Source organism: Prenolepis imparis, unplaced genomic scaffold (genome assembly GCF_030444845.1).
Source record: "Prenolepis imparis isolate NDT839.2.m4 unplaced genomic scaffold, iyPreImpa1.0 SCAF_3, whole genome shotgun sequence".
Lineage (NCBI taxonomy): Eukaryota > Metazoa > Arthropoda > Insecta > Hymenoptera > Formicidae > Prenolepis > Prenolepis imparis.
In genome coordinates this window covers 17,014,738-17,041,542 of record NW_028141161.1, presented here as the reverse complement: position 1 = coordinate 17,041,542, position 26,805 = coordinate 17,014,738, and the positions used below count along the sequence as shown (strand labels likewise).

Below are 26,805 nucleotides of genomic sequence, written 5' to 3'. Positions count from 1 at the left end.
ATAGTTCTAGAGTTTAAATTATTTAGACTGACAATACATGTTGTCAGACTTTTATTTAAACAACGACTAATTGAAAGCTATCTTTAAGATATATCAATTATATATCCAATTGAATATATTGTCCTTTTTTTCAAAATGTACACTGATATGAAGATGAAAAAGTAATTGGATGAAGAAAATGTCATTTATTTGTTTAAAAATTTTCGACATTAAAGTTTGATTGATAGTCATAGTAATTTAATGTAATAAATATTGCACATAGATTTTAGTGATATATAAGTGCACTTTACTATCAAACTAATTAATTAGTAATAAAGATGATGAAACGACAATTAATCATTTATTTGCTGTAATAACTGAACTTTTGTAAAAATGTAATATAAATGTAAAAATGTGAATTAATTAACACTTACACTGAGAAAAAAATACTGTTGAATCAATAACGTCGATGTAGTTAAATCATATTTTATTAATTCAATGATATTATTAATCTAATCAAATACGTCAGTATTGAAAAAGTATACTTTCTCAATTGTTAATTTTTGCAATCTGACACAATATGTAAAACTTAGACTTAATTTATACTGTTCAACTGTTTATAACTTTTACAAGCACACATTGCAGCTACTTTTAATATATATCATATACATTTTTTTATATATTTCGTTTCTATTAATTAACAGAAGTTATAATTTTGATTTTCTAAAGTTTTGCATGTGTATATGTGACTATATTTTTTACTCATTCGTATCGCAATAGAAAAATAACATAAAAAAGTAATGTTACTGTACAAATTTTATTAATTTAACGAGGTATATAGATATTAAAAGAATTAATTGGTATAACTTTTTAATTTCCATTTTTTAATAATTTGCAATAATCGCGAGATACACATGCGCTTGGAATAAAAAAAGATAAAAACATTGTTTTTAAAGATCTTGAAGCAAAGCTCATGACGCAAGCTATAATCATAATCTGCTAGTAATTCATTAATTCAGTAATTCATTCTGCTAGTATTTCATTAATTGTTCACATCTGCATAATAAATTACTTAATTAAATTATAATTTAAACATATATAATAATAATACTTTATATTATTATTATTATATATATTTATATAATAACTTATAAAATAACTTATAAAATATATATAATAAAATAATAAAGAATATTAATTGTTCAAATAATTGGCCAACATATTAGCTAAATAATCAATTTAAAAAAAATCCATTAAGACAAAATATTTTCTACATCATCACGACAGATGCGAGTATAACGTCGCGTCGCAAAACATTAATCAGACATCGATGGAAGCTCGTTTGTGAAGTGTACCAAGTGTCACAAAATTCGAAGAGAAAAGGCCTACGCATTAGGCCATCTCAAAAGGCAGTGTATATTCCGATCTATGATCGAGAGCCATAAGAAAATCGTCAATTGCCCGGTACTTCTACGAGGCGAGCTACCTCGAGCTGATACGTTGTTCGTGAATACACACACACACACACACAAACAAATGTAACATGCCAAATAACACGTGAAATATTTGAGGCGGAAGTTAATATATAACGTAGCGCGCGAAATTAATTGTACCGAGAAGAGATTCTCTATTTAAAACGGTGGAATTCATATGATATATAGTCGAATAATATTTTATATATTTAATATCTTCACTTTTCGTCTTTCGTAACGAACGATATTTTCGTTCGATTCTACGACTAAAATTTTTACTATTAATTTCATTATATTATTTTAATTAACGTGCGTCCTACGTAGCGTTAAATTTCGCAAGCTCTCTTTATGATATTATATTAGCATACGGATCGTTATTCCGTTTGAATCGCAAGTATTAGGAATGCATTCGATTTAGCAACGTTTTTTTTATTATCATGGTACACATATAATTTTCCTTAATACTACTTGTACATATACATCTACGCGCACATTCTCAGCACATTAGACATTACGCACATTAACAAATATATTCATACATGTGTACAGCATATATACAATACATACGAGTATGATTTTTGATCGACTCGTGCGCGCTAACGATACGATTATGTACAAAAAGCGGGTAACATCTGACTTCGCCGGCGAGTCTTAACATTTTATTCTCGTTTTATTATTGTCCGGAGTTCAGCACACAGTTTTACAGACGTGTGAATATAATTCGGTATCAAGTATGGAAGGCCATCTTCTCTGTAAAGAGTCCGTGGTTGTCTACAATTAGCTACATTATCGAGAGTATTCTCGTACGGTTCGCGGTGCCTTACGTCATATGCAGATCGCCTTTCAGTATCCTGGTGAAGGTTTTCTTAAACTGCTGATTCGCCAAAGCATAGCAGAATGGATTCATAGGACTATTGGCGTAACACAGAAAATATGAGAACATGAAGAGATGCTCGTTCGTGCACGGTGGATTTGCGCAGAATCCTTCCACCAGCGCTAGTACGTGATAAGGGGTCCAGCAAGCGACAAACGCGCCCAGGATGAAGGAAATCGTACGAAAGGCCTTGCGCGCCCTGTTCTCCGTTCGTGATTTTTGCCGACCTATTGTGAGATCTTTCTTCTGCGTTTTGGCCTTCAATCGTTTCCCGATGGATTTAACAAAGTCCCGTCTAGAGCCGCTTTGGTCCGTGTCCGACGTGGTCTCCTTTTTCTTCTTGGATTGTACCTTTGTTTCCTGACTGTTTGTAGCCGAGACCGTCGGCATTATGCTGCTGGACGACGAGTTTTGTGGTAGAGTACTGCTCCCTTTGGTAGGCTGATCCGAGAATCGATCCGTCGGGCTATTGGACGAATCCAGCGGGACAGCCACGGCCGTTGTGACCACCGTTGTAACGGGTTGACGTTTCGTCTTGCCGGTATTGACGGAGACCTCCGTGTGTACCTTGCTGACGGTAGGTGATGTCTGCGACGCGACATTGGTCTGATGTGTGATGAACACGCGCGGCGGATGCGTTTGACTCGATGCATTCGACATCGTTGGTTGATGATGCTGTTTGCTTTGCGAGATCTGCACTAGTTGACAGGTACCAGCTTGCTGCGCCGTTGCTCTGATAAGAGCAGTTTGCAATAAACTAGTGCTCGCGCCGGCTGGCACGGCGTTGCCCAGGATAGGCGACGGAGGTGCCGTCGATAACGGATTCGCCAAACTGCAAGAGAAGGAAGACGGTGGACTCTCGTAAGAGGGACTGGGCAGAATGATGGAACTCTCGTCCATGTATCGTAAATCACCACCGTCGAGACCGGTAAGAATATCGTATGTGCCTTGACCGTGGGAACGTACGATCAACGACCTGGGCCTGTCGGTTGACGAGGACGTCGTCGGGCTGTCCGACACGGGCGGACTGCTCTGGAACTGCGTAGGCGGCGGTATGATGTTCTGTTGAACGCTATTGATCGACGCGCGTTTAAGTTGAGCGGGCGGCGTTGCCTCGAGCGAGGGAATCGATTGTTCATTGCCATCGGCATCGTTCGATTTCAAGGATTGCTCGGGCGTTAGCGTACGGCTGCTGGACTTGTCGGGCTCGGCAGGATTGTCAGTGTCCAGGAGACTGAGCTCCTGTATCTTGGGCAGTGTTTGAGCTTTCTGCGTCGCCACGTCGCGCGTAGGACTCGTCGGCAACAATCTTCTCGTCGTTGGCACACTCAGTTCGACCTTGACCGGCACGATGCCGTTCAGACGTCCGTTGGAGGCGAAAACCTGAAGAGCGCCGGATTGAGCTACCAAGCCCGCCAATGAAGTTCGTTTTCTGATGGTGTTGAGTTGCTGAGCGTTGCCGGCGGTGCTCTCCTCGTCGGAATCAAACGCGGGGCTGCTGGAGCGTTCGGATTTCTCGGTTTCCGTCACCGTGATGCTCGCGGTGATATTCTTATTTGCAGCATCCGGCGCCCCTCTGACGGCGTCGGCTGTCTTCGCGATCGTTTTTTGCGTAGCCGTCGCGTCTGCACCGGTAGCACCATCGTCCACCAATGTGACACCGATCTTTGGCTTGTCCTGACTCAACAACGTGCTCTGAGTTTTGGAAATACCTATACCGGCGGCACGACCGGCCATACCGGACATTGCGCCGGCGCTCAGCGCGACCATCGACTGCATCTTGCGCTGCTTAGCCTCGCTCTTCTTCTGCATGTCGTAAGCGGTCTTGTATATGCCGCCGTAAAGAATGAACAGAACGATCAGTGTTGTCCAATAATATCCAATTATCAGCGCCGTGTTGAACACCGGATCCTTGAGGAACTGTACGGCGCATTGGCCCGGGTTCAGATCTCTGTAACCGATGAAATGCTCCCAGCCGAAGATGCTTATGAAAAACAATAGCGCCGGTATGATCCAGGTAATGGTTACCATCCAGATCACGCGCTGCTTTGTCCGCCAGCTGCGATACTGCGCGGCTATCTTTACCGAGCAGAATCGATCGATCGTGATTAGCAGAACGGTATACTGAGACACTAGACATACTGTATAATCCACTGACAGCCATAGATCGCAGAGAAGAGGTCCCAGATTCCAATATCCCATCAGCACGTAGACTGTGTAGAATGGCATCGACACGGTGCCTGTACAACAATTACGTCGTTACCTATATAGTTGCTTCCTGTTGCTGCGTGTATCTGATTACGCGTATTCTGCATCCGAACAGAGGTCTCGCGATAACGAAATTACATCTCTATGATTCTCATCGTGATGAATATACGGGCGTTCCGCTCATGATTAAAGGATTTGCATTAGAAAGTCGAACAATCACGAATATTGTATTAAATATCAAAGAATACAAATTGAAATGCAAAGAGCCTATTCGTATGTAAATAGCGATTCATACATATTTATTATCGCAATTGGAATGAAATCAATTTTGAACGAAAAAATTTTGATATAGAAATATATATTTACAGCAACATAAATTATATATTTTTCATAATAAATGATATTGCAATACAATTTTCGTGAGAGTCATATAAGGTATAAAAGAAATTATTAGATATTATCATACGGGTTTATGAATAATATCAACTTCAACGCAGCTTTTGGAAATTACCATTTCAAGAAACTAATTATTGTTATTCCAAAAATTACGAAATTATTAATTATATTAAATAATGCTTCTTAAAAATTTACATTTATTTATGTATCAATTTGCAAGAACACTTTATTTCTTTTGTAAAAATAATGCATATATTTTTATTTTTTTAAAGATATTTATAAAGATATTCGCTCTTGATATACATAACTTTCCGTATAATTTAGATATCTTCACAGAATATATTCAGATACGATATCGGTTCTATAGAACGACGTAACATTTACTGCAAGGGGAGAGGAAAATGAAATACGAAAGTACCGTAGAACTTACCGATAAGCATATCAGTGGCAGCTAATGACGCGATGAAATAATTACTCGGTTGTCTGATGGCTCTATCTACGATGAATGCCAGAAGAACGAGGATATTGCCGCCAATGGTTAGTAGTATGCATATTGCCAGACAGATAGCAATCAGAACCGTCTGCCAGAGCGTGAATGGTGGCAAAACGGGCGTCAGAGATTCATCTATTTGATACATGTAAAGTTTTTTATCAGAGAACAGCATATGAATCGTTAATTAATTAATGTATGATATATTAATATGGTACGTCTATAATAAAACGGTGTAGCGTTAATGAACGTATTTGCATAAAAATTTCAATATATTTGGAAAAACTTGTTACGCTGTCGTAAAAGAAAATGTTTTTGTGTGTGTGAATTTTCCCTACATAACTTATAATACATCCTTTGCAAGTCGCATGATGCGTAACTTAATCTCAATTACATTACCCAACGTCGACGAAGTCGTTGCATTTCCGAAAGCCGAGGCATTCGTCGCGTTTGTCGGGAACCAGTCGGGCAGAAGTTCCGCGTATTCACCACTGTTCCAGCGCGGGTCATCCGGGTCAGGCCATGTTCTATTTAACTGAGTACATTCTGCTGTCAAAATCTGGTTGTACACGTACCGACATAGACGCTCCCGTTGTCTCTTCAGTTTCCTAAAAAATGTGAACAATGAGGATTTTTTATCATCAATTACACGAAAAATAAAATGTTGAATGTATCAGTACAGACATAGAAGACTGAACGACAAATTCTTTACAATAGTAAAATTCTTTCGTCAGTTATTATTATTAGTATAAAATCAAAAACGAATATCGCAGCTTTTATAAAAATAAATAACGATATATGACCAAATAAAGTATCAAGCATTTACGTAATTACAGATCAAGAGGAAAGTGTGGAATAATTTCATTTATCGATACGGCTATTTCTATTCACACGTGTAAATTCACACGTTTTACGCATAAAGAGAAGTTCGATAGTTCGATGAATCGCAATGTTCCTATTCCTTCGTCGTAGCTGCATGTTTGTTGTTACCATCGAAGAAAATATGACACCGGTATTTCCTGATTCTCTACACAGCGCGACATACACGGTCCTATACTCTCCGACGCTACAGTAGTAACACGAGAAGCGAATCAAAGGCTGAATACACCAGGCGCACAATGAGCTTGAAATAAGCATGAATGGAACCACATTCAACCCCCGCGCAGCCAGTCTCATCGCCGGTAGGCAAAAAGCGAGAGAATATGCCTTAAAGAGGGCAAACCTGTTTTTAAATCATTCAAGCAATCGATCGGAAGCCCAATAGTTTGAAATTGCGCGCGACAGTCTCCTTTTTTTTAATTTGTAACAAAGATTTACTTTGAATTGGAGCTATCAAACTGTTTTTGTCGGTATCACCACCTCAAAGCGATATTCACACCCTTTTCTTTAATCATTCTCCACCACGTATTTTTTTTCTGATAAATCAAAATCCTTGAAAAAAAGTAAATTAAAAGATAGTAAACTTTATTGACAAACAATATAAAAGCTTCTTTATACATTTTTGTTTTCTTAGTTTTAAGATATCTTTGTTTATTCTTTTGCACATCAAAGAAATATGTAAAAATGTATTCACATTAAAACTGTTTCAATTGCTTGTTAAAGAATAACCATCTTTTACGATGATTTTAGATTCTACATATTTTCATATTTATAATTTTATCATTATTCCTCTTTCGTCAATTTTATTTATAACATTTTAATATAATTAATTGCTTTGTGAATTCTTAATATATATATTCTATATATGTATAACATATAATATGGTATTACAGATTTTTTTCAATTTAAATATTTGAAATATAAAAGAAAAAAACATCACAAAAAAGCATATAGCAAGTGTATAAATATTTAATCAATACGACTCTTTAGTGCAAAACAAGGCAATTAATATTTAACATTTAATATTGATATGAAATAAAATTCTATTTTGCAGCTCTGTTACAAACTTGACAATATAACATTCATCAACCTGATGATATTTCATATATCTGTATATATGTATATCATAAAAATAGAAATTCAATCTAATTCCTGAATGTAAAATAATGCAAACACTCCATGCATAAGCTACCAATGTAGTTCCGAATACTTGCCAACTCTCTATGTCATACTGTTGTAAGGTTGAATGAGAACTCCAAGGCTAGCTTAGCAGGTCGTTTCACAGTAGAGAACACGAGTCATAGATTATTTCGCGTCTGAAGTTCGACTGAGCTGGAATTCTCGCGAGGAATAAAGTCGTTTAAATATATGACCCGCGTGATTCTCATACTTTCTTCAACGTCAAAGAAATTCTCTGCATTCTAAACGTCGACAAGCATTATATAACTATAGAATACGTTTGACACAATGCACGGGTAATATTTTTTATGTTTGTATGTAATCCATGATCCGAACAAAATATTTCGACCTGAACATATTTCCATCTGTATGATATATTATTACATAATAGAATTTATAGAATTATCGTAAATTTATCTATAAATGTACAAAGTAATTTTCTAATGAATTTTTGTAATTTATTTTTAATTCAACATTATTATTAGCATTAAATTTGCGTAGGATGCTAATTCTATTTTGCTTAGCTAAAAAGAAAGAAGATTTCTACGAAAACTGCAAATTTGAACAAAGTTGAATAATATATTTCAAAGCTAAAATAGATAGCAGACAAAAATTAAAATTGTGCTTTGTCATTTATGAAAACTAAATATTTGTTTCATTAATATTGTCTATACATTGTACAATTTTTCAGTTTTATATAAGTCTAAATATTTTTATTTCTATATACATATATTAAAACTTGCAAGAGAGTAGCTCTCTATTTCCATCATACGTCAATTCCACTTCCAGAAAATTTTACAAATTGATGAATCTCACGCTAACGTTATTGCGACGGCAGGTCCCCAACGTAAGTATCTAAGAAAACCGCGAGAATAAAGAATGTGGTATGAGATCCTTTGTTTCAATGCTCCCCAGAGTAAATACTTGTCCTCGTTATTCGTGAGCATCCCTCTTGTGTAGACCTACCGTGAAATCATTCGTAAATACTTGTCCTCGTTATTGCTGTACTTCTATTTTACGAAGCTATTGTGAAACCGTCCATGAAAAAAGAACCGACCACCTGTAATTATCTGAAAATTCAGCCGTTCCGTTTATAAAAAGAATCGAGAATAGTAATGTTTTAAATTTTAAAATAACAGTAAGTGAAATCTTTGCACGAAAATAAAAGTTCGCTGTCACAACATATCGTAATAGATATTTTCTGTCATGATATGAAATAATTACATATGGAAGAGAAAAGATTTATAAAAAACATTAATGTTATTCATTTGTGTTTAATTAATTTTCAAAAATTAGTATTTAATTAAGAATTAAGAATTTTAACTATATTTTTAAAAATTTATTTAATGTTTGCTTTTGTATAATTTTTATTTAAATATGAATTGTTATTTCTATATATTATAGTATATTGCGCAATATATCACAGATGTGCAATTAAGTTCTTTATTTTGCGAAAAATACGTCTCTTTAATTATTTAACAATTTTAAATAAAAATGTACTTATTTTTTCCTGAAATAAGATTACAAACTGATTTGCCAGCTTCAATTGGATGACATAGTGAAAAAACTTGTAACTCGATATTTTTACATCCCTTTCTAACTACAACATGCTAACTCGATCTATTATAAATTAAATGACGCAAACTACAGCAGCTACTTCCTATCATTTGCGTAAGCATGGAGTATCAACATTTTAGAAAATCTTTTTATCACAAAAGAAAGAGAGAAAGAGAAAGAAAGAAAAAAGAAGCAAAAAAAAGAAGGCAAAGGGCGTTATGTTGAGCGTCAAAATGAGATACATGCAAGTGTATCATAAGATATACGAGGAAAAATCAGCTCGTCGGAAAAATATCCCTTCTGAAGCTTCACGCATAAAGCTCTACTCTAGTAATGCTAAAAATATCTACCACACGTCAAGCAGACAATATTATGTATCTGATATTGTTTTAAAAATTTCTCATTCACATATAATATATTTCCAATAAATTCTCCTTAAGAAAAATTTGTTAATTTACCTAGAATTTATGGATTGTTATAGATTAAAATTTTAAGAATAGAAAAAAAAACAGTACAAACAATAAATATAAAATCTATATTGCCGATTAAGATTTGATTGTCCTATGTTAAAGAATTTGAAACCTTCACAGATTTACAAAACAATAGGATATTTTTATTTAAATAATTTGTAGTTATCTCTAAAGTTTCAAAAACTTTTACGAAATTAAAATATACAATTCTCTTATTGTTTATACATGTTTTATATATATATAACATAAATAAAACATATATAAAGTTTCAGAATGTTTTCTTATCCTCGAAGTTGAAGCTTTTATTTCTATAATTAAGGAATTATGAAAGATTATATATGTATATATATAAATTTTTTTATAATCCCTTACTTATATATGTAGAAACAAAGGCTTTCATTTCGAGCATATATAAGCAAACACATTCTGAAATTTTTTATTCATATTTAAGTAGCATAAAAACAAGAAATTTACTCTTTTTTATCCATATGATCGATTGTCCCGGTCACATTTGTTGAACGCGACTTGTCAACCCGTAAGTACCAGCTACACGCCAATATCTTGCCAGTCGAATGGACACGGAATCGGTGTATCGAATCGCGTGGACATTCGTTAACACCGTGGCGCAATAACGTTCAGTGGTAGTGTTGTGTGCACGTCCCTTTTAAGGTACGCGAGCGCATTTCGTCGGTGTATATGTGCCGAGAGAGGGTGGCAAAAGGGGTGGAAGCTATATAAGCCCTGGTGAGCAGAGGATCATCGCCGTGGAATGGCATGATCATACGGACGGATGGAAGGGCCGCTGGAGGGAGAAAGGCTGAGAGGGCGACTGAAAGAGAGGAGTGAATAAAAAGTTGGACCGCGTTGTAAGCGGGGAAAAATTGCGAGGAAGAATATGGTGAAGCAGGAATACGGAATGACGGCGTACGACGGCAACAAGTACCCGGTCGGCATCGTTACAGCGTTGTAAATACTGACAAGAAAGAAACTCGGTTCAATGAACGAAGCCAGACTCGTTGCTCTTGTCAAGTCGAAGTAAATAGAAATGTATAATTGATGACAGGTTCTCTGCTAAACAATTTGAGAGATTCAAGAAAACATACGACTAAATATAACGAATTATATATTACTCAATTAAAAAATTTTAAATAAAACTCTAAATATTTACTCTTAGAATTGATAAGAACATCCCGATTTGTAATGTCACGCTTGTATGCTTTCTTCGCAGTACATTGGCAATCCCCTCCGGGGAGACCTTATTTTTATTTTCTGACCGAGTTGCTGAATAGAACCTTTCAAAAGGCTCCCACTTTCCTTGCCAGACACAAAATACGTAACCCATAGCTGCAGGCTGATATCGGGACAGCTAGCATCGTTCCTTCTCAACGGTGCATCTTCAAGTGACATGGTTTCCTTCAAATTCTCCTGTATATCCTCTTCAAAGCCGAAGTAACTCAAAATCGATTTTGAAGAAAGCAAACAGATGTTGGCATGAATAAAGAGTTATCTTATGTTCGGTATAAAAAAAAATCATAAAATGCATCCAAAAAGGATGCTATTTTATTGTAGCACATTTTTATCTTTTTCTCTCGAAAAACAATTGTCTCTTTTATTTTTAAAAAACTACGATCTTTATATATAATTCTTTTACTAAAAGATATTTTTTCGAATTGTTATTCATATTATTACGTATCTCAAAAAATATTATAAAAGACAAAAAAATATAAGATTATAAAAGACACAAAAAAGAATAGAGGCTGTATATATGTAAAATATTTTATGTGTAATGTAATGTAATTCTCCGCAAAGACAAAGATAATATCATAATATTCTTTCTCATATGAACTTTCTATTTCTATTTTGCCCTTGTTTGCTATTTTCATTTTGTAGTAATCGGAGATACAGCATGTAAGTTCGCAGATTGAAGTAGCGAAACTTGGGCACAGCTTTCCCGAAATTACACCTTGTAGCGGTAAAGAGGAACAGATTTTCATGAGTCGCCAGATTATTTCTAACTTTACAAAAGTATCTAAAAAAGTTTGTAATATCTGGATTTGATACAATGCATTATACGGAATAATAAAAATTCAAATCTGGATAAGTACTCATACCAAGATTTTATAGAATACATTTAAAAAAATTTTTTTCTTATTTAAAAAAAATTATTATTAATAAGAGCCATTTATATATGTCTCATTTTCTTCGTCAAAACATTTATTTGTAATTAACATTTATTTGTATCAAATACATAATATTTTTGCAAAATAAAAGCATTTCATAGCATCTTATGGCATCTAATACAAAACAAAGAACGCTTCACACTTCGTGGTGCTACGTGATTATCGTCAAGGGGATTATCGCTTGCGGGAGCTTAATACGGGGTAGCGATCAAATCGGATTTACACTTTAGGGCGGAGGACTAACGCGGCTCCATAAATATCAGCGGAATATGTTACGGCGCGCCGTGGGATGATAGCGTTGCTGCGGTGATGTAGCAGACTGAGAAGGGAGAATCTCGATCGCCCGGAGGGAATTGAACGAACCTATTTAATAACTCTCGCTGACGTACGCGATCGCCCTCGGCGTGACACTGAAACCACCCGGATAACCCGACCCAACGGCGCTCGAAAGCAAATCGCAATCCCTGCGGCAGTTACATCGATGACGACATGCCAATGGCATCATACTTATGCAACTCTATCGCAGCAATGCCGGACCTGTGCAACGCCACAGATTGTGAATAGACCAAAATATAAAATTTTTCAACAATCGTAATATTATATCGTACATATTACTTTTAATATTAATATTTATTTTGATACTTTGATTTTGATTTGCATGTGTGAATTTCATTTTATCTCTAATAATAATGATACGAAAAGATATATTGCTGATTTTCAAGGGGGTAGTTTATCTTCGGAAATGCTGGTAGTTTATAATCGGCTCTTTTCTTGATAAATATCGTTTTACACCAGCTAGATAAACAAAGGACGCTATTATCTACATAATAGGATTCTGATAAGAACTTTAATAGGGTAGTATTATGAACTACCGGGGCCTGTAAAATGTGGATGACGGCGGTCTAAAACTGATGTAGAGATCAAGCGTTAGATCAGTAAAAGACATCAGAAGGCTGTAGATTTAAGCAGGCATGACCTTGGACCAGTTTTCGAAAACAGTGCATCTGGATTGAACGAGAAATATATCTGAGTTCATCTCTTATGAATCTCGATATGATAGTTGAACGGACATATTAATCGCGCTTTTGTATATTTTGATTGCGATATGACGACATGAGAGCCAACACATATATGCAGAAATAGATCAAAATGAAAAAAACCGGACTTGTAGAAAGTATTTACCGAACTTTTAGAATGTATAAAAATATTTCCATTGTCGCAATTATTTTTATTATTTTTAATTTATTTATTATTTTTAATTATTTTACATAAAAATTATAAATGTATCGACCGTAAAAATGTTTTTTTAATTAAAATGGATGTTATATATTCCATATAGAATAACGTATAATTGTTACGTGGTTATTTTAATTATAAATTAAATGAAATATTGCATATTTTATTTATACTTAATAAAAGCTTATGACATATGAGCTTATCAATGTTAATTACTTTTATTGTTTGTCATTTTGAGAACATTTATATTCTATAGATATTTCTCCCTCCCTCCCTCTCTTATGAAAGCTTTTCCTTTCTCTTATAAAAAATTACAAAAATGCTCGTGAATATAATAAATTAATCTTTTAGACTCATTTCATTGCGATACAAAGCACAATCGATGAATATAATGATTTTCCTGACGAGCGATATTACACAGCCAAGATGAAGTGTTCCGTGTCGCGAAACTACACGCGCGAGAGTCCAACGCGACGAACAAGAGAACGTATATCAATTTCCACCAATTACACGTCACCCAACCTAGTCTCGTCCTTTCAGTTGGAAATTGCAGGTGCGTTCGACTGTACGTCATCGTTAGTATGTATTATCAGAATTTTCAAATCACCTTTAACACCAGATTTTATATAGATTGTTCTATACCTTAAGTGTTTACTACACCTGCAATATATAATTTTTACTTTGAAATTTTATGCAAAATTCTATCAAAATGACAAATATAAATAAAATTATATATTATCATCTAAGATTCTTAGAAATGTAAAACTTCTGCGAAGTTGTATGTGCAAAAGAATATTTCATATGATAATATTAGATAGATAGTTATTCTGTATGCACATAGATAGAAGAATCAAAACTAAAATAAAGATTAAAAACTAATAAAAAATGTACTCAATGACATTGACGACAATTTTGCACATATTGCACTTTATATTAAATTTATTTTTAGCATAAAAATAGAAAAGAAATATGTTAGATAGTGTATTTAAATTATATTTTAATATATTTCCAATATTTTTAAAAGAACTTTATATTTTCAATATAAGAGCAATATAAAAACTTTTAATAGCGTGCTAAAGTATAATGACTATTTTGAGATTATTTTATATCATTAATTTATATATCTGTTATTTTAAAATTTTCTGCTAATGAATAGAATTTTTGCTTTTGAATATATTATCTTTAGATAACGAATGATCTGATTTTTTTAATATGATATACAAAAAGAAATATGCTTCTATCTCGATGAGATCTGCAGAAATGTGATAACCTGAACTTGTAGGGGCGAGTTAATACATCATCGTTGACACGATGTACATTTTCGGAACATGATGAGAGGAGAAATGGTCAGCCTGAAGTACATGAAAAAATCAAGTGACATCAGGCCGAACATGCATTCGACATTTTCAACATTTTCGGCTCTTCAGTGTGATTGATAAGGTCGATGGGAGACAGAATTGGCCTCTGTGTGCAAAATAATCGCAAAATATTTATTGTGTTCATAATATTATATATCTAGCTCAAGTTATATTTAATTTCATATCGATAAAAGAGACGTTTCTTTGACTGACACGATTAAAGTCTAATCAGAAACATTGGAAGTCTAAAATGCGAATAATGCTTCTATTGTTTTATATAATTATTGTAATTAAATACCTGTGTTCTTTTGCTATGCGCTAGCTCACTATCTGTGCATTAAGTTTAAGAACAATGTATTACAAATCAAAACTATATCTAATTTCGAACACATACATATTATTTTATATATAATATTTGTCATAAAAATCTACAAGATATGAAATTATTAATTACTCCATACTAATTAACTGTAGGCACAATGAAAAAACCACGCCTAGATATAATTTTGTGAGAAATTTCGATGCCACATTCGAGCGATAAATTCGAGGAAAAGATGGAATACTCTAATTGAATTAATGAGAAATGAGCACTATAATGCATTTTTTGTTCGACAAACTCATTTGATTTTCTATATATAAATGATAACAATGAAATAAAATGGCTTTTCGATAGATATTTTATGTTGTAATATAAATCAAGTATCTAAAATAATTAAAATTATTATGCGCATTACTTTCTTATCTAGCTTTCATATTCGGACTGATGGAGAAAAATTAAATTGAGTCGACTATAAAAAATATTAACAACTTGTGTAAAGTTTATTAGTCTGCTCTTTAATACTTGAAAAAACCTCACAATTTTATAACGCGAAACTATTTTAGATGTCAGTACTATTGTATAATATTAAATGTAATAGCTAAAATAATAACTCTATTAATACTCACGTTAAATCTGATACTTTTTTTATGCTTTATCTTTTTAATATTCTAATATTGAATGCTATAAAGGTACTCGTTCCATTTATATACACTTCTAATGCGTCATAGATATAAAAATTCACAAGTTATCTTAGCGAAAATTATGCATGCAATTTATATGCATGATTAATCGTTTTCTTCATATTAAAATACAATCTCTGTCCTTCATCGATTGTTTGCTCAACAGACTCGACTAAATATATTGGCGAGTGTATATCCCTATCTCTAAAAATATTATAAAAGGTTACCTTTGAAGACACATACACAGTTTTTCACACAGGTCGGACATGCTATCGATTTCCTATTACATTCCGCGGATGTGTACCATATATTGTACATATCTAATATCGTGCATGATATTATGGTACAGGGTGTTTATGAATTCGCGCCGAGATGAGCTTTCAATGTATTTGCGAAAAAAATAAACAATTTTCTCTCAAGTATCTTGAGTGAAAAATATTTATACATCGTTTTAAAAAAATTGAGAACGAATAACATCATTTCACAATCCGTTTTGAAACGTTGAGCATTATGCGCAAAGATTGCTATCTCCTGTACATTTTCCGGGGACTGACATCGCTTATATAACCGTAAGAGAATTTGTAGATAAATTAAATATATCTCATGATTTGGGATGCTGTACATACATCGATTCGCTAGGAAGAGTGAGAATTTACGCGATATAAAAATCAAATGCGTCGCTGCAGCATGGAGGATGCACTTTTCTCTCGATTCTCTTCAACAGAGCAATGAAAATTCGAGAATCAATATTCACCGTGTGTCATCACAATGTACCCCAGCGTCGTTCCCGTTGCTCGGTCTATTTTATTTTTTCTCTGCATATGCGCTACAATCGTGCGTCGATTCTGGTACACAAAACCAGAGAACGACAGAGATAATTTCGTTGCATGTTGGCATAACAACTCGGAAAGTGGAAATATGCGAGAGAACGACCTTATAAAACAATTAAAGCAATGCACGCAATTTTACAATTTATATTGTTAAGTCAGTTAAACTAAACATTTTTATCTTATTATTATACAATTACAGAGTTAAACTTAAACTCGTATACATCTTAATCCAAAAGTGCCAACAAGTAATAGCGAAAAGAAAACTTCTTTCTAATTAAAATTTAATACACCGAGAAAAGATTTTATATAAGAAAAGGAGAGAGAATAAAAAAGTTAGTTTTGTAAAATAAAAAAAATGTGTATACATATATCTCTTGTGTTCTAATATTGCACTTCTATAGATTTCAGATTATATAAAATATAGAATTGAAATAAAAATAGATATGTGATAAACGAGAGATCCAACCAGCGAGAATAGTCGCAGAATAGATATAACGAGAATTCCTCAGCAAGCAGAAAATAATATGACAATTGATCGCCGCATTATAATAGCGCTGTGCTAATCGCATGCATCACCTAGCTAGACGGTAACGCTACCATTCGCGCTTTTGCAGAGTGTCATTCACGTAGTTAAACGAAACAATAGTAGCCGCCTCGTATTGGATGCAACAGTCGATCCATTTAATGGCTCTGCTCCCATTTTAACATGTAACGTTGTCGCGCTAAAGACGCGAATATCGAATGCAGCGACTGCATTTTATCGACTGTGTTGTTTCAAAAGCGACTTTTCTCTCTTTGTATTTTTGCCAAATTTTTCACGCAGATTTTGTTAGCCGACTTTATGATTATTTGCTCTCTAATACCGATATTATTGCTCCCTCAAATACACATTATTTACATATTATTTACATATTATATATATATATATATTATTTAACTTATTTTTATTATAACATTGACCATTTTAGCAAAATATTTTACTTTAATTATATCGTTTGCCTGTTCAAATACGATAATACTTTCTTTGAATCAAACTTATATTTTTTTTCATTATTTTTATCTAATGTATTGTTATTTTTTAATTTAATAATCTTTTATTATTTATCAGATAAATCTTCAAGAAAAGCTTTAAAAGCTATAAAAGAAAACCGTAGAAAAAGCATAGATTATTTTATACTATTTTATCGTTTTAAAATAAAATGTGTGTATTGTGTGTATCGACATTCAGTCAGACCAGCTGAGTTTTATCGTAAAAAGACATTAATAAAAATAATAAATGTACATACTTATTAATACAAAAAGAATTGTTCTTGGTTGCATTAGATTTATACAGGGTGCAAAATATCAGTTTGTCGCTTCAATCGATTACGATGGAAATCAATATATCCGGGAAATGTAACCTATTCTCTCACAACTTTATAATATATACTCGTTTTATATGCATATATATAAACGCAACTTTGACTTTAATCCACTGCGTTACGATCAAGTCATTGAATATCGCATAAAAATGTAACTCGTGCCGACATATATTAACTTACGTATAAAGCGTATATATACACAAAATATAAATATATATATATATATATATATATATTTATTGGAAAATTATAAATATTATTGAATCTTTGAAACAAAATTTTATCAATTTTCTGACAAGGTTTTACGCACATTTTATTATTGTGTGTTGAACACCCATTAACTTCATTTTATCTTTCTTCCGTCATATTTCTCTTTCTTTTTAAGAGTAATACCTCCTTTTAACGAATGTGAAAATTTCACGTACGTTGGGACATACATCGATGTGTTCTAGTGGACGACTTTTGTCGTCGCGACGTTGTTGACTCACGCAATATTCGAAATTTTCACCTCAATCGCGTGCGCTCCGACAGCTCGTTCGACGTCGCTCGCGTGATTCCGCATCGTTGCACGACATCGGTTTTTTCTTTTGTTGTTAAATGAAATGGCCAGGATTCGTATACCTCTGCCTAACACTTATTTGGCCAAGCTAGTCCAGCAACCAACTACTATACCGCATGCTTCGCATCCCGCGTCGCATTGCCAGATTACCGCGTGGCCCTGTTAGGTCAAGGATGCGATTTGGCCCGGATTGATTTACGTATATGAGTTTTATATACGCCAGCATTTATATAAATCTCCGCTAATATATATGTAACGCGATGACTATGGACTATTTCAAAATATTGCACAAGCAATATATATACCTACGTAACGAAAATTTTATCATGTAAATTCATTTTGTGTGAAATGCCGATTACGATGTATGCAAATGACTATTATATACGATATTGTTTGTCTTGAAATATCATTATGCTGAACATATTCATAAATGCAGTCAAATCAACAGTTATGTAATAACAGTAAATATAATATTCCAGTTGAATAATTTTCGATGAAATATATTCAGCAACAAGTCTGTTATAATTATTTTATAGTCTTTTACAGAAACTATACAGATTCATCGAGTAAAGAGATTTGATAGAAGAACTACATGATATTTTCTCGCGATGTTTAATGCGTAAGTTCGCATATTATAATTTTGAATTTAAATAATTTGCAATGTATCTTAAAATATTTCTACATCACGGCATATGTTAAGAAAAATCTTTAGTTTTACCTTAAACTGAATGAAACTAATTAATTATATCACAAGCACTAAACAAATCTGAATAATCGTATAAATCGTGTGAAAAAATGATTATAACAATTCCCGAAGAGAATTCGCAGCAATTGTACATTATGCCATTCGACTGGATTAAAGGTGGAAGAAAAGGTTGCCGGAAAGTCTTGTCTTGAAGAGAGGAATGGCTTCCCGAGGGAATTTTTTTACTCCATTTTGTCTCCGAACGAAAGTTCATTTCCTTTAGCCTTGATATTCTCGGCGAAGCAGGGAACACAAACGAGAAACGCTGAGTGTATAAGACGCGCCGCGTGATGTTATTACCCCTCGATAATGAGCAGTCTCCAGAGGTAACAGCAACTTGGAGAAGTTGCTTGGAATTCAAGAGGGCCATTTCGCCAAATGACGAATCGTTTATCTAAACGCGTTTACAGCGATAGACTCACTCCTATACAAGGTTGCAAGTACATTCTCGCCGAACTAATCAGACGACCGTGCACGTAAATGCTATCTTGCGAGTTTTGATTAGGATGACGAGCGGCGATACGTATGTTACAGGCGCAAAATAGAAAAGACACATCCCCGATAAAATAAATAAATATAGCGAAATTTATTTGGCTAATAATTTAGTCGGTGCAAGTTAATGTAACGTTAACGTAACAGTACAATTATTGCATTTTGTGTTATGACAACTTATGAGGAAAATTCACTCGCAAAACGTTTGCATATGCCACGAATAAATATGTTGTCAAAATTATATTTAGCACAATGCAATAAGAATTAATTTTCATAAATTTTCCTAAACGTAGTTAACACAAGCGACAAAAAACATAATTTATTTAATAATATGTTTGATTAAAAAAATATATGTATAAAATTTTGATTAAGAAATTAATCATGTGTTATTAATTAATTATGCGGAAAGAACAATACTTTGCAATATAATATTTATAGATTATAATATATAGTATTCAATAAGCTAATTAATAATATTAATTACTGTTGTTCTATTAGTATGATTTTGCGCGATCAAGGTCTGCTCCGAACTTCTTAGCGCATAAATCTTTCGAGGATGTCCGGAATTGATGGAACGAATAGCGTTACATAGTGCAAATATATGTCAGCAAGAAAAATTTAAAAGCAATACGTTGTAACTACGAAAAAATAAGATGCAATAAATATAAAAAAATCACTATCCTTAAAACTAATTTAATACATTTTTATATAAAAATTTAAAAAATTAAAAAAATTAATATATAATTAATTTTAAATATCATATTAATGTTAAATATCATATTAATTTTAAATTTATTATATTTATTAATTATTATTATTTTATCTTTTTCTTTTCTTGTAGATACACGCCATACGTGTAGAGATTTTACAACGCAATTTTTATTTGCAGTTTGCAAATCTTCTGAGAGATTAACAATTGTGATTGTACTATCTAAAAATTAGCAATGCAATAGTTTTGATAGAAACTTCTAATTCGAGAGAAATCCAAAGTTGTAATAATATAGTATATCAAAGTTATAATAAACTATGTCAGAGTTATAATAACATACGCGCAAAATAATCGATGCATGTTATATTGCATTCACATCAAATGTGCGTGATGGTTTTACGTGCGTAGAAACGGCAACGAGAACTATATATAATCTGATGCAACGAAAACTCTCTATATGATGCAACTGCAGTCTATATGCTAAAATTTTCAAAAACCCAAGGGACGACCGACGTTGCGAGAAGTACAACTCGCATTCATTCGCAGTCTCGCGTTTCATTCTATCCGAATGCTAATCTATCCATTTTGAATAAAAGATACCTGCACTTACCATTGTGTGATGAAATCCGTGCCAATGGTGAAAATAGGCGCGGAAGTGCGATTGACCTCAGTGCCGTTCAGGCTGCTTTCGGTGCCGTTCATCTCCATTCCACCAAACCGAGGTGGCAGCAACCCTCAAAGTCACTGCGCCCTCTCCTCCTCTCAATACCCAGTCATCTCTCGGACATCCTAGAAATACGAGTTACGATAAAAGCATATTCGAATGCCGATAGAGATTGGGAATATCGCATTCCCTTTCGGATATACTCATGCAATGAATTTTATATACATAATATATACTTGAAGAGCATGTTTTTATGGTAAAAAATTGATTTAAAGATCATCATTTTTGTTCTAATTCTTCAGAAATTACAATTCGCACTTTAATAAAGAAATGTGAACGTCCGTAATTTTATAAATTCTCTTATTAATTTATAGGATTAAATATAAGCTCACAAATGCAAGAAATTGAATTTTCTAGCATAGTATATAAAATGATTGAAATATATATCGTTATCATCTCATATCGCAAGCTTAAAGCTTATTGGTATTAAACATAATTTAAGATTAATTAAAGTTGTCGATAATACAATATCTACAAATGATTGTGATATAATTGTCAAGGTCAAGCAAATAAAACGTAAAAATCTCCCCTCGCGTGTTACACGACGGACCGGGCTTTTATATTTATGATTATGTCCTAGAAAATATATGGTTATTACGGAGAGAGAAACATAAGTATATGTATAATACTAATAAATGTAAATTCCACAGAAAGCGTTATTTATCGTTTAATAGCTTGCATCTAATTTAAAAGAAAATTTTATGTATATATTAATTTATAATTGTGAGTACTTTATTTTAATTTAAATATCGTATATAAAACAAAAAACTTATTTGATAAAATTAATTGTTTCGTACAGTTTTAATACGTTTAAATTACAATACGTATTGTTTTATTTACAATTGTGAATTTGATGTTAATCTTTAAACGCAATTAAAATTGCGGTACATATTAGATATCGTTATGCAGATTTGATCGAATAACTAAGACTGCTAAGGTCTCATTTTTCTAAAATATACCATACTTTCTGATACATATTAAGATCTCACATAAGAAATTTAATTTCCACTAGTCATGCCTCGTGTTCGGTTACTAGTACTCCGACGTCAATAGTACTGCAATATTATCATGCGTCGCACTGGATTCAAGCTGGATAACGTTAACGCTATCGAAACAACAAGCATTAATATTGCTATACTTGTGATTTTTTCACAAACTTGCGAATCCTTTTTCCAATAAACTTTCCCAATAAACGAGTCGTCAAAGAACTCGCTAGTAATATTTAAAAACCCATCTGACAAGAATGACGCATCATTTTCAAGCAAATATGTTCTCTTGAAAAAAAATATATAAAATATATAATATATGTATATAATAATATTTAAGATAGAAAAAGAGAATAAAATGATAATAGTTTTTATATAGCATAATTTTGTACTCAAATTGAAGATATTTAGCTTTGCTTTTACTGCTTTGCAATAATTAATTATATAGATAGATTAATAGTGATAATAATAATAAAAAATGTTGCAATTTTTTATCTTTTATATTCACTTTTGTAAAAATCATATATATATACGCGTAATATGATATACATTAATACAAATATTAATATAAATATTAATATAAAAATACAATAAGAAAGCATATGATTTATATTATTGCGCTGAACCGAAAACTGCACATTTGAAATATATAAGATTACTCCACAATGTTCATTTAATTAAATGCGAATACAAATTTGTACAGTATAATAATGATATGTGCAACATGTGCTCTCTATATGTTCTTCAAATATCTGTTATTTATGAGAGAAACTGTTGCGCACGATTATCAGGTTAATTTTAATCCGGAGATCAAACGCTTGAAATGGATGCATAATATTCAATATGCTTGCACCATAATACATCGGTGAAATTAACCGTGCGTGGTTTTCGTCAAAGAGCTCTGGCGTTACAATTACATTTCATACGTGGTAATTTCCTTCTTTGCTAATCTATTATCTAATTAAGGGCGAATAATAAACCGCACAGCTGCTACGAGTTTATTATATAACTATCTCCCGATTCTCCAACAAAATGTAGCATTCTTTTGCAATGCGATCGATAACATATTTTTCATATACTAACGCAATTCAAAGAAGTATACATTGTGGCGCAACTTAATACATATTTATGAGTTCAGTAGTGAGTGACACGCAATATTTATCAGATTGACAACGCTTCTTTCAGCACATTATTTTCTTTATTTCCGATTTACGATAAAACGAGTACATGATGATATTGTTATCTATCAACAATTCAATGACGATAAATTAAAACGCGCGCGCTGTTCTAGAAATATTTAATATCTTTCAATAAAAAGCGTTAAAGTCTTTGTATAATTTAAAAAAAAAAATTATAAACGGAATCAAGTGAGAAACGAAATCTTTAAATAATAAAAATATTGTTATAATTTATATGTATTTTATTATATATTAATAATTATATTCAATAATTAAATATATTATACCATTAGTAATTTACAATGTTGTTAATAATTTTAAAAATAAAAATAGCATAATTAAAGCAATAAACAAAATTGATTAACGGAATTGAATGCAACTGTATAAAAGAGAAGGATTTATCTCGGCCTCTTAACGAGACCCCAATTAGCATTGGCTATTATTATCCAAGAATATCAGATTTCTTTTATGCTTTCGAAATGAATGCTCCATAACTTTTCAATTAACACTATACAGCCGTAATTTTGTTAGACACACATATACATACATTTTTATTTAAATTATCTAAATTATAAAGTATAAATGTATTATTACATAGTATGTATAACATTGCAAAAATATAAAAACTCATATATTGACGTTATATATTACAATCTGCCAAAAAACCTATTTACAAGTGAAATATATCTCAAATTTAGATGTAACCTTAACATAATCGGTATCTCTAGATTTTAGATAGTTAAAATAATTAAAGGATTGCGTGCGCAAAGCACATTTTTTAGAGGACGACACTGTCAGCCATTTGTACCTGACATGGAAATCGCACAGATCATACTTCCTTGTTCACTAATTTTAGATCAAGATGTAGAAAAAGTACTTAATCTCGCCCTTGACTAAATTAAGTTTGGTTAGTAATTTAGTTTAGTAATTGTATGTAAAAATATATATAACCTTTGTGTGTGTATATGTGTGTGCCATTTATACTAATAAGTAACTGCCTCTAATACCTTATTAATGAGTGCATTAATATTATTAATTTACAAATTGACATAACAATTGTATTAATTTAAACATTGAGAACTTGCCGTATTAAATAAAAGCTGTTTATTTGTTAAACAAATTATAATATATTGGAAAATAAGTAAGATGCAACAAATGGATTCTAATAAATTTGATTTAGTATTAATGTGTACGCTCATATAACAGCACAACTTAAATTTCAAATGCGTTACTTTAAAAATATATTTTTTTTCAAAAAGTGATTATGAATGTGACATTTAACGCCCTCCGCTTCAAACTGAAAGTCGGCTGTAACATATTTTATCATTCTCATCTCCGGATTTCTGTCTTGCTCAACGCTCGTGCTCGGAACGGGGATAAATTTGGACGAGAACGAGTATAACGCGGTACTTTAAGCTTTATCAGTCTGCAAATTTATGCAATCCCCGGCAGCTTCCCTTTCTTTCATCTTACAACGCGAGCGCTTTGTTTCCGCCTACTCCTTGCTTTCTGCGATTTACGCAGGGAGAAATATCGCGAAACTTTTACGTCAATCCTGTTCCCCCGCTTATCGCCTTCGAGTCGCTCATTTATTTTCGCTCGGATGGGAATCAGAGATACCTATATTTTTTCCAACCGCATAGATTTCGCCGGTGGTTTCTCTCAGCCATGCCGGATTCTCGCAGCACCGGGCAAAACGGCTTGCGCACGCAACAGGAAGCGTAGAAAATGTGTGGCGCACGAAACAGAAAATAATGAAAACGAGACGAGTGGATCGTGGAATATATTTTCCCGTCGAATGTTTCATAGCACAAAACCTGAGAGAAAATTATCAAGCATCTCAATTGAGTTGGAAAAGAAGCGCGCGTGACGGAACATCGCGCAACTGACATTTGCGCAAATGGTCTCTTCTTCAATATCGTTTGAAAAACTTCAATCTGTAAACACGTTGAATATTAAAGCGGACAATTTTTAGATATAAACAACTTTCGTGACATTTCCATTATATTCATTTTAAGAAAGCAATCATCGATAACGTAAGACGTAAGAAATCAAAACTCATAATTTACTTTCACAACGAGAAGCTACTGCGCACATACATTCTATAAATGTTTTTAGGATATATTCATATAATATCATAAATCGTACGATCTTCTTTATGCTTTATCTGAAAGTTTTTTTTTTATTATTTTAGAATTCTAATTTTTAAATACATATTTCGTCATATAAAGATTATTACAGATTATTATAGTTCGGAATAATTCAAGGTTTTAATGGCTCTGATCCTAAGCCACCTAAGCTAAAGCCTTTCACATTGAAACTGATTATTACATTTCTTTAAAGTACAAATTATATATTTCTCAATACGAAATACTAAATGGAACATTGATTATTTGAATATTTTGCGTTAAAAGCATATCTATGTATATTTTCTGCATGTAATCGAGAAATAGATACAATTTTTTTATTCCAAATGTTAATTAATAAATTACAGAATACATTTAAGCATGTACAAATTTAACTTTCTTTTTTTTTTGACAGTTCACGTTTGAGCTATCGATTTGTACACCCTTCGTCTGACAATTTACGCAGAAACTTAGTGCCATTAATCACTTTTATTGATACAGTGCAATTAACACTCATTTATTTATTTCGTGTATCCGGGTTTACAAGCTGCAAAAATGAAAAATATAGCGTGATTCATCATCCAATGTATCTCCGCGAATAATTCATCAGGCGTCGAAAAATATAAAGTTACCGCTCACGTGAAATAGCTTACTAATCAATTTTAGTCAGCGAGACCCAGTTGCGCGTGATTGGTTAATGATTCATGCCAGAAATATATGCTAAAATATATAATCTTGTAAGATACATTTATTAAAAAATATTCCATAAATATCTAAAATACTACAATATCAATTTGATACTGATCTTTCCATACCGAAGATTTTATATGTGTGTATATAATTGCATCTAGATTCTTTTAAGTTTCTTAACACGCAGCTGTTTTGTCACGTTAACAAGCGACTACTGACGTTACGCTTAAAAGTTTGCAACGGTAACAAATTAACATCACTTCGTCACAACAATATTATTTTATTACATCGACAAGAATATATCCAACAAAATTTTAATATTTTAGCATATAGCAATAAATATAGTTACAAAAGCACGACAAAACATTTATATATAAAACAAATTTCTTTATACATTTTTTGTATTCAATGATTGTAGTAAACAACCAGTAATAGAAAACCAGTAATAGAAAAAAGTAATAAGAATTATGATTTGATAATGACTGGTAAATACTATTAATGTACTTTGCAATATTATTATTAGAATAAAATATTTCAAAGATTCGCGCGCGTGTTATAAACCGATTAGTAAGTTAACTTGTTTATTATAATTTGCACGATTAGCTCATAAAAGTTCTCAGAAAATTGTACACGAAATTATATTTCCCCAACATATAAGCGATCAAAAGAGAGAGAGAGAGAAAAAGAATCTTAGAATGCAATTTACTGTACAAAACAATGATATCATTCGGCACACATTTTTATCGATAACACTTTCAGATAAATAAACTCGATAACGAAGTACAAGTTATCTTAAGTCTGACGTGCCATGTTTTTATCTATGAATTTTATACTGTGACCAATTTGGAATTGATATTTCCTCAACAGAAAAATCAATGTTTCTCCATTTAAAAGATCAATAGTCTTTAAATTATAAATGACTAATTGTAAAAATAAGAAGAAAACACGTGAGGAATTAAGTTTTACAGATGTCAAAAATAGTAAAATCTTATTCTCAATTCAACTTTTTCAAATGAGTCTGTTATAATGTTTAAAATTTGTGATATTTTTGCTAAAAGAAACATCAACCCTAAATTATATATAATAATTGAAAAAAAAACAAAAAAAATGACTTGCTTTTATAATATC

The 26,805-nt window shown here is 32.5% G+C and overlaps 1 protein-coding gene across 8 annotated transcripts in view; it reads right to left on the bottom strand.

The window, feature by feature from the left end:
* Positions 1-472: 472 nt before the first annotated feature.
* Positions 473-26,805, bottom strand: part of Machr-b (muscarinic acetylcholine receptor) — a 44,938-nt gene continuing 18,605 nt past the window's right edge. For all 8 annotated transcript variants that reach the window (XM_083032959.1, XM_083032955.1, XM_083032958.1 and 5 more), the window contains 4 exons: positions 20,584-20,762; positions 5,819-6,027; positions 5,360-5,554; positions 473-4,565 (listed from right to left, as the gene is read on the bottom strand). In XM_083032959.1, coding sequence (XP_082889085.1) covers positions 2,272-4,565; positions 5,360-5,554; positions 5,819-6,027; positions 20,584-20,681 — 2,796 coding nt within the window. In that variant the 5' untranslated portion in view covers positions 20,682-20,762 and the 3' untranslated portion in view covers positions 473-2,271. The remainder of the gene's footprint in view (positions 4,566-5,359; positions 5,555-5,818; positions 6,028-20,583; positions 20,763-26,805) is intronic.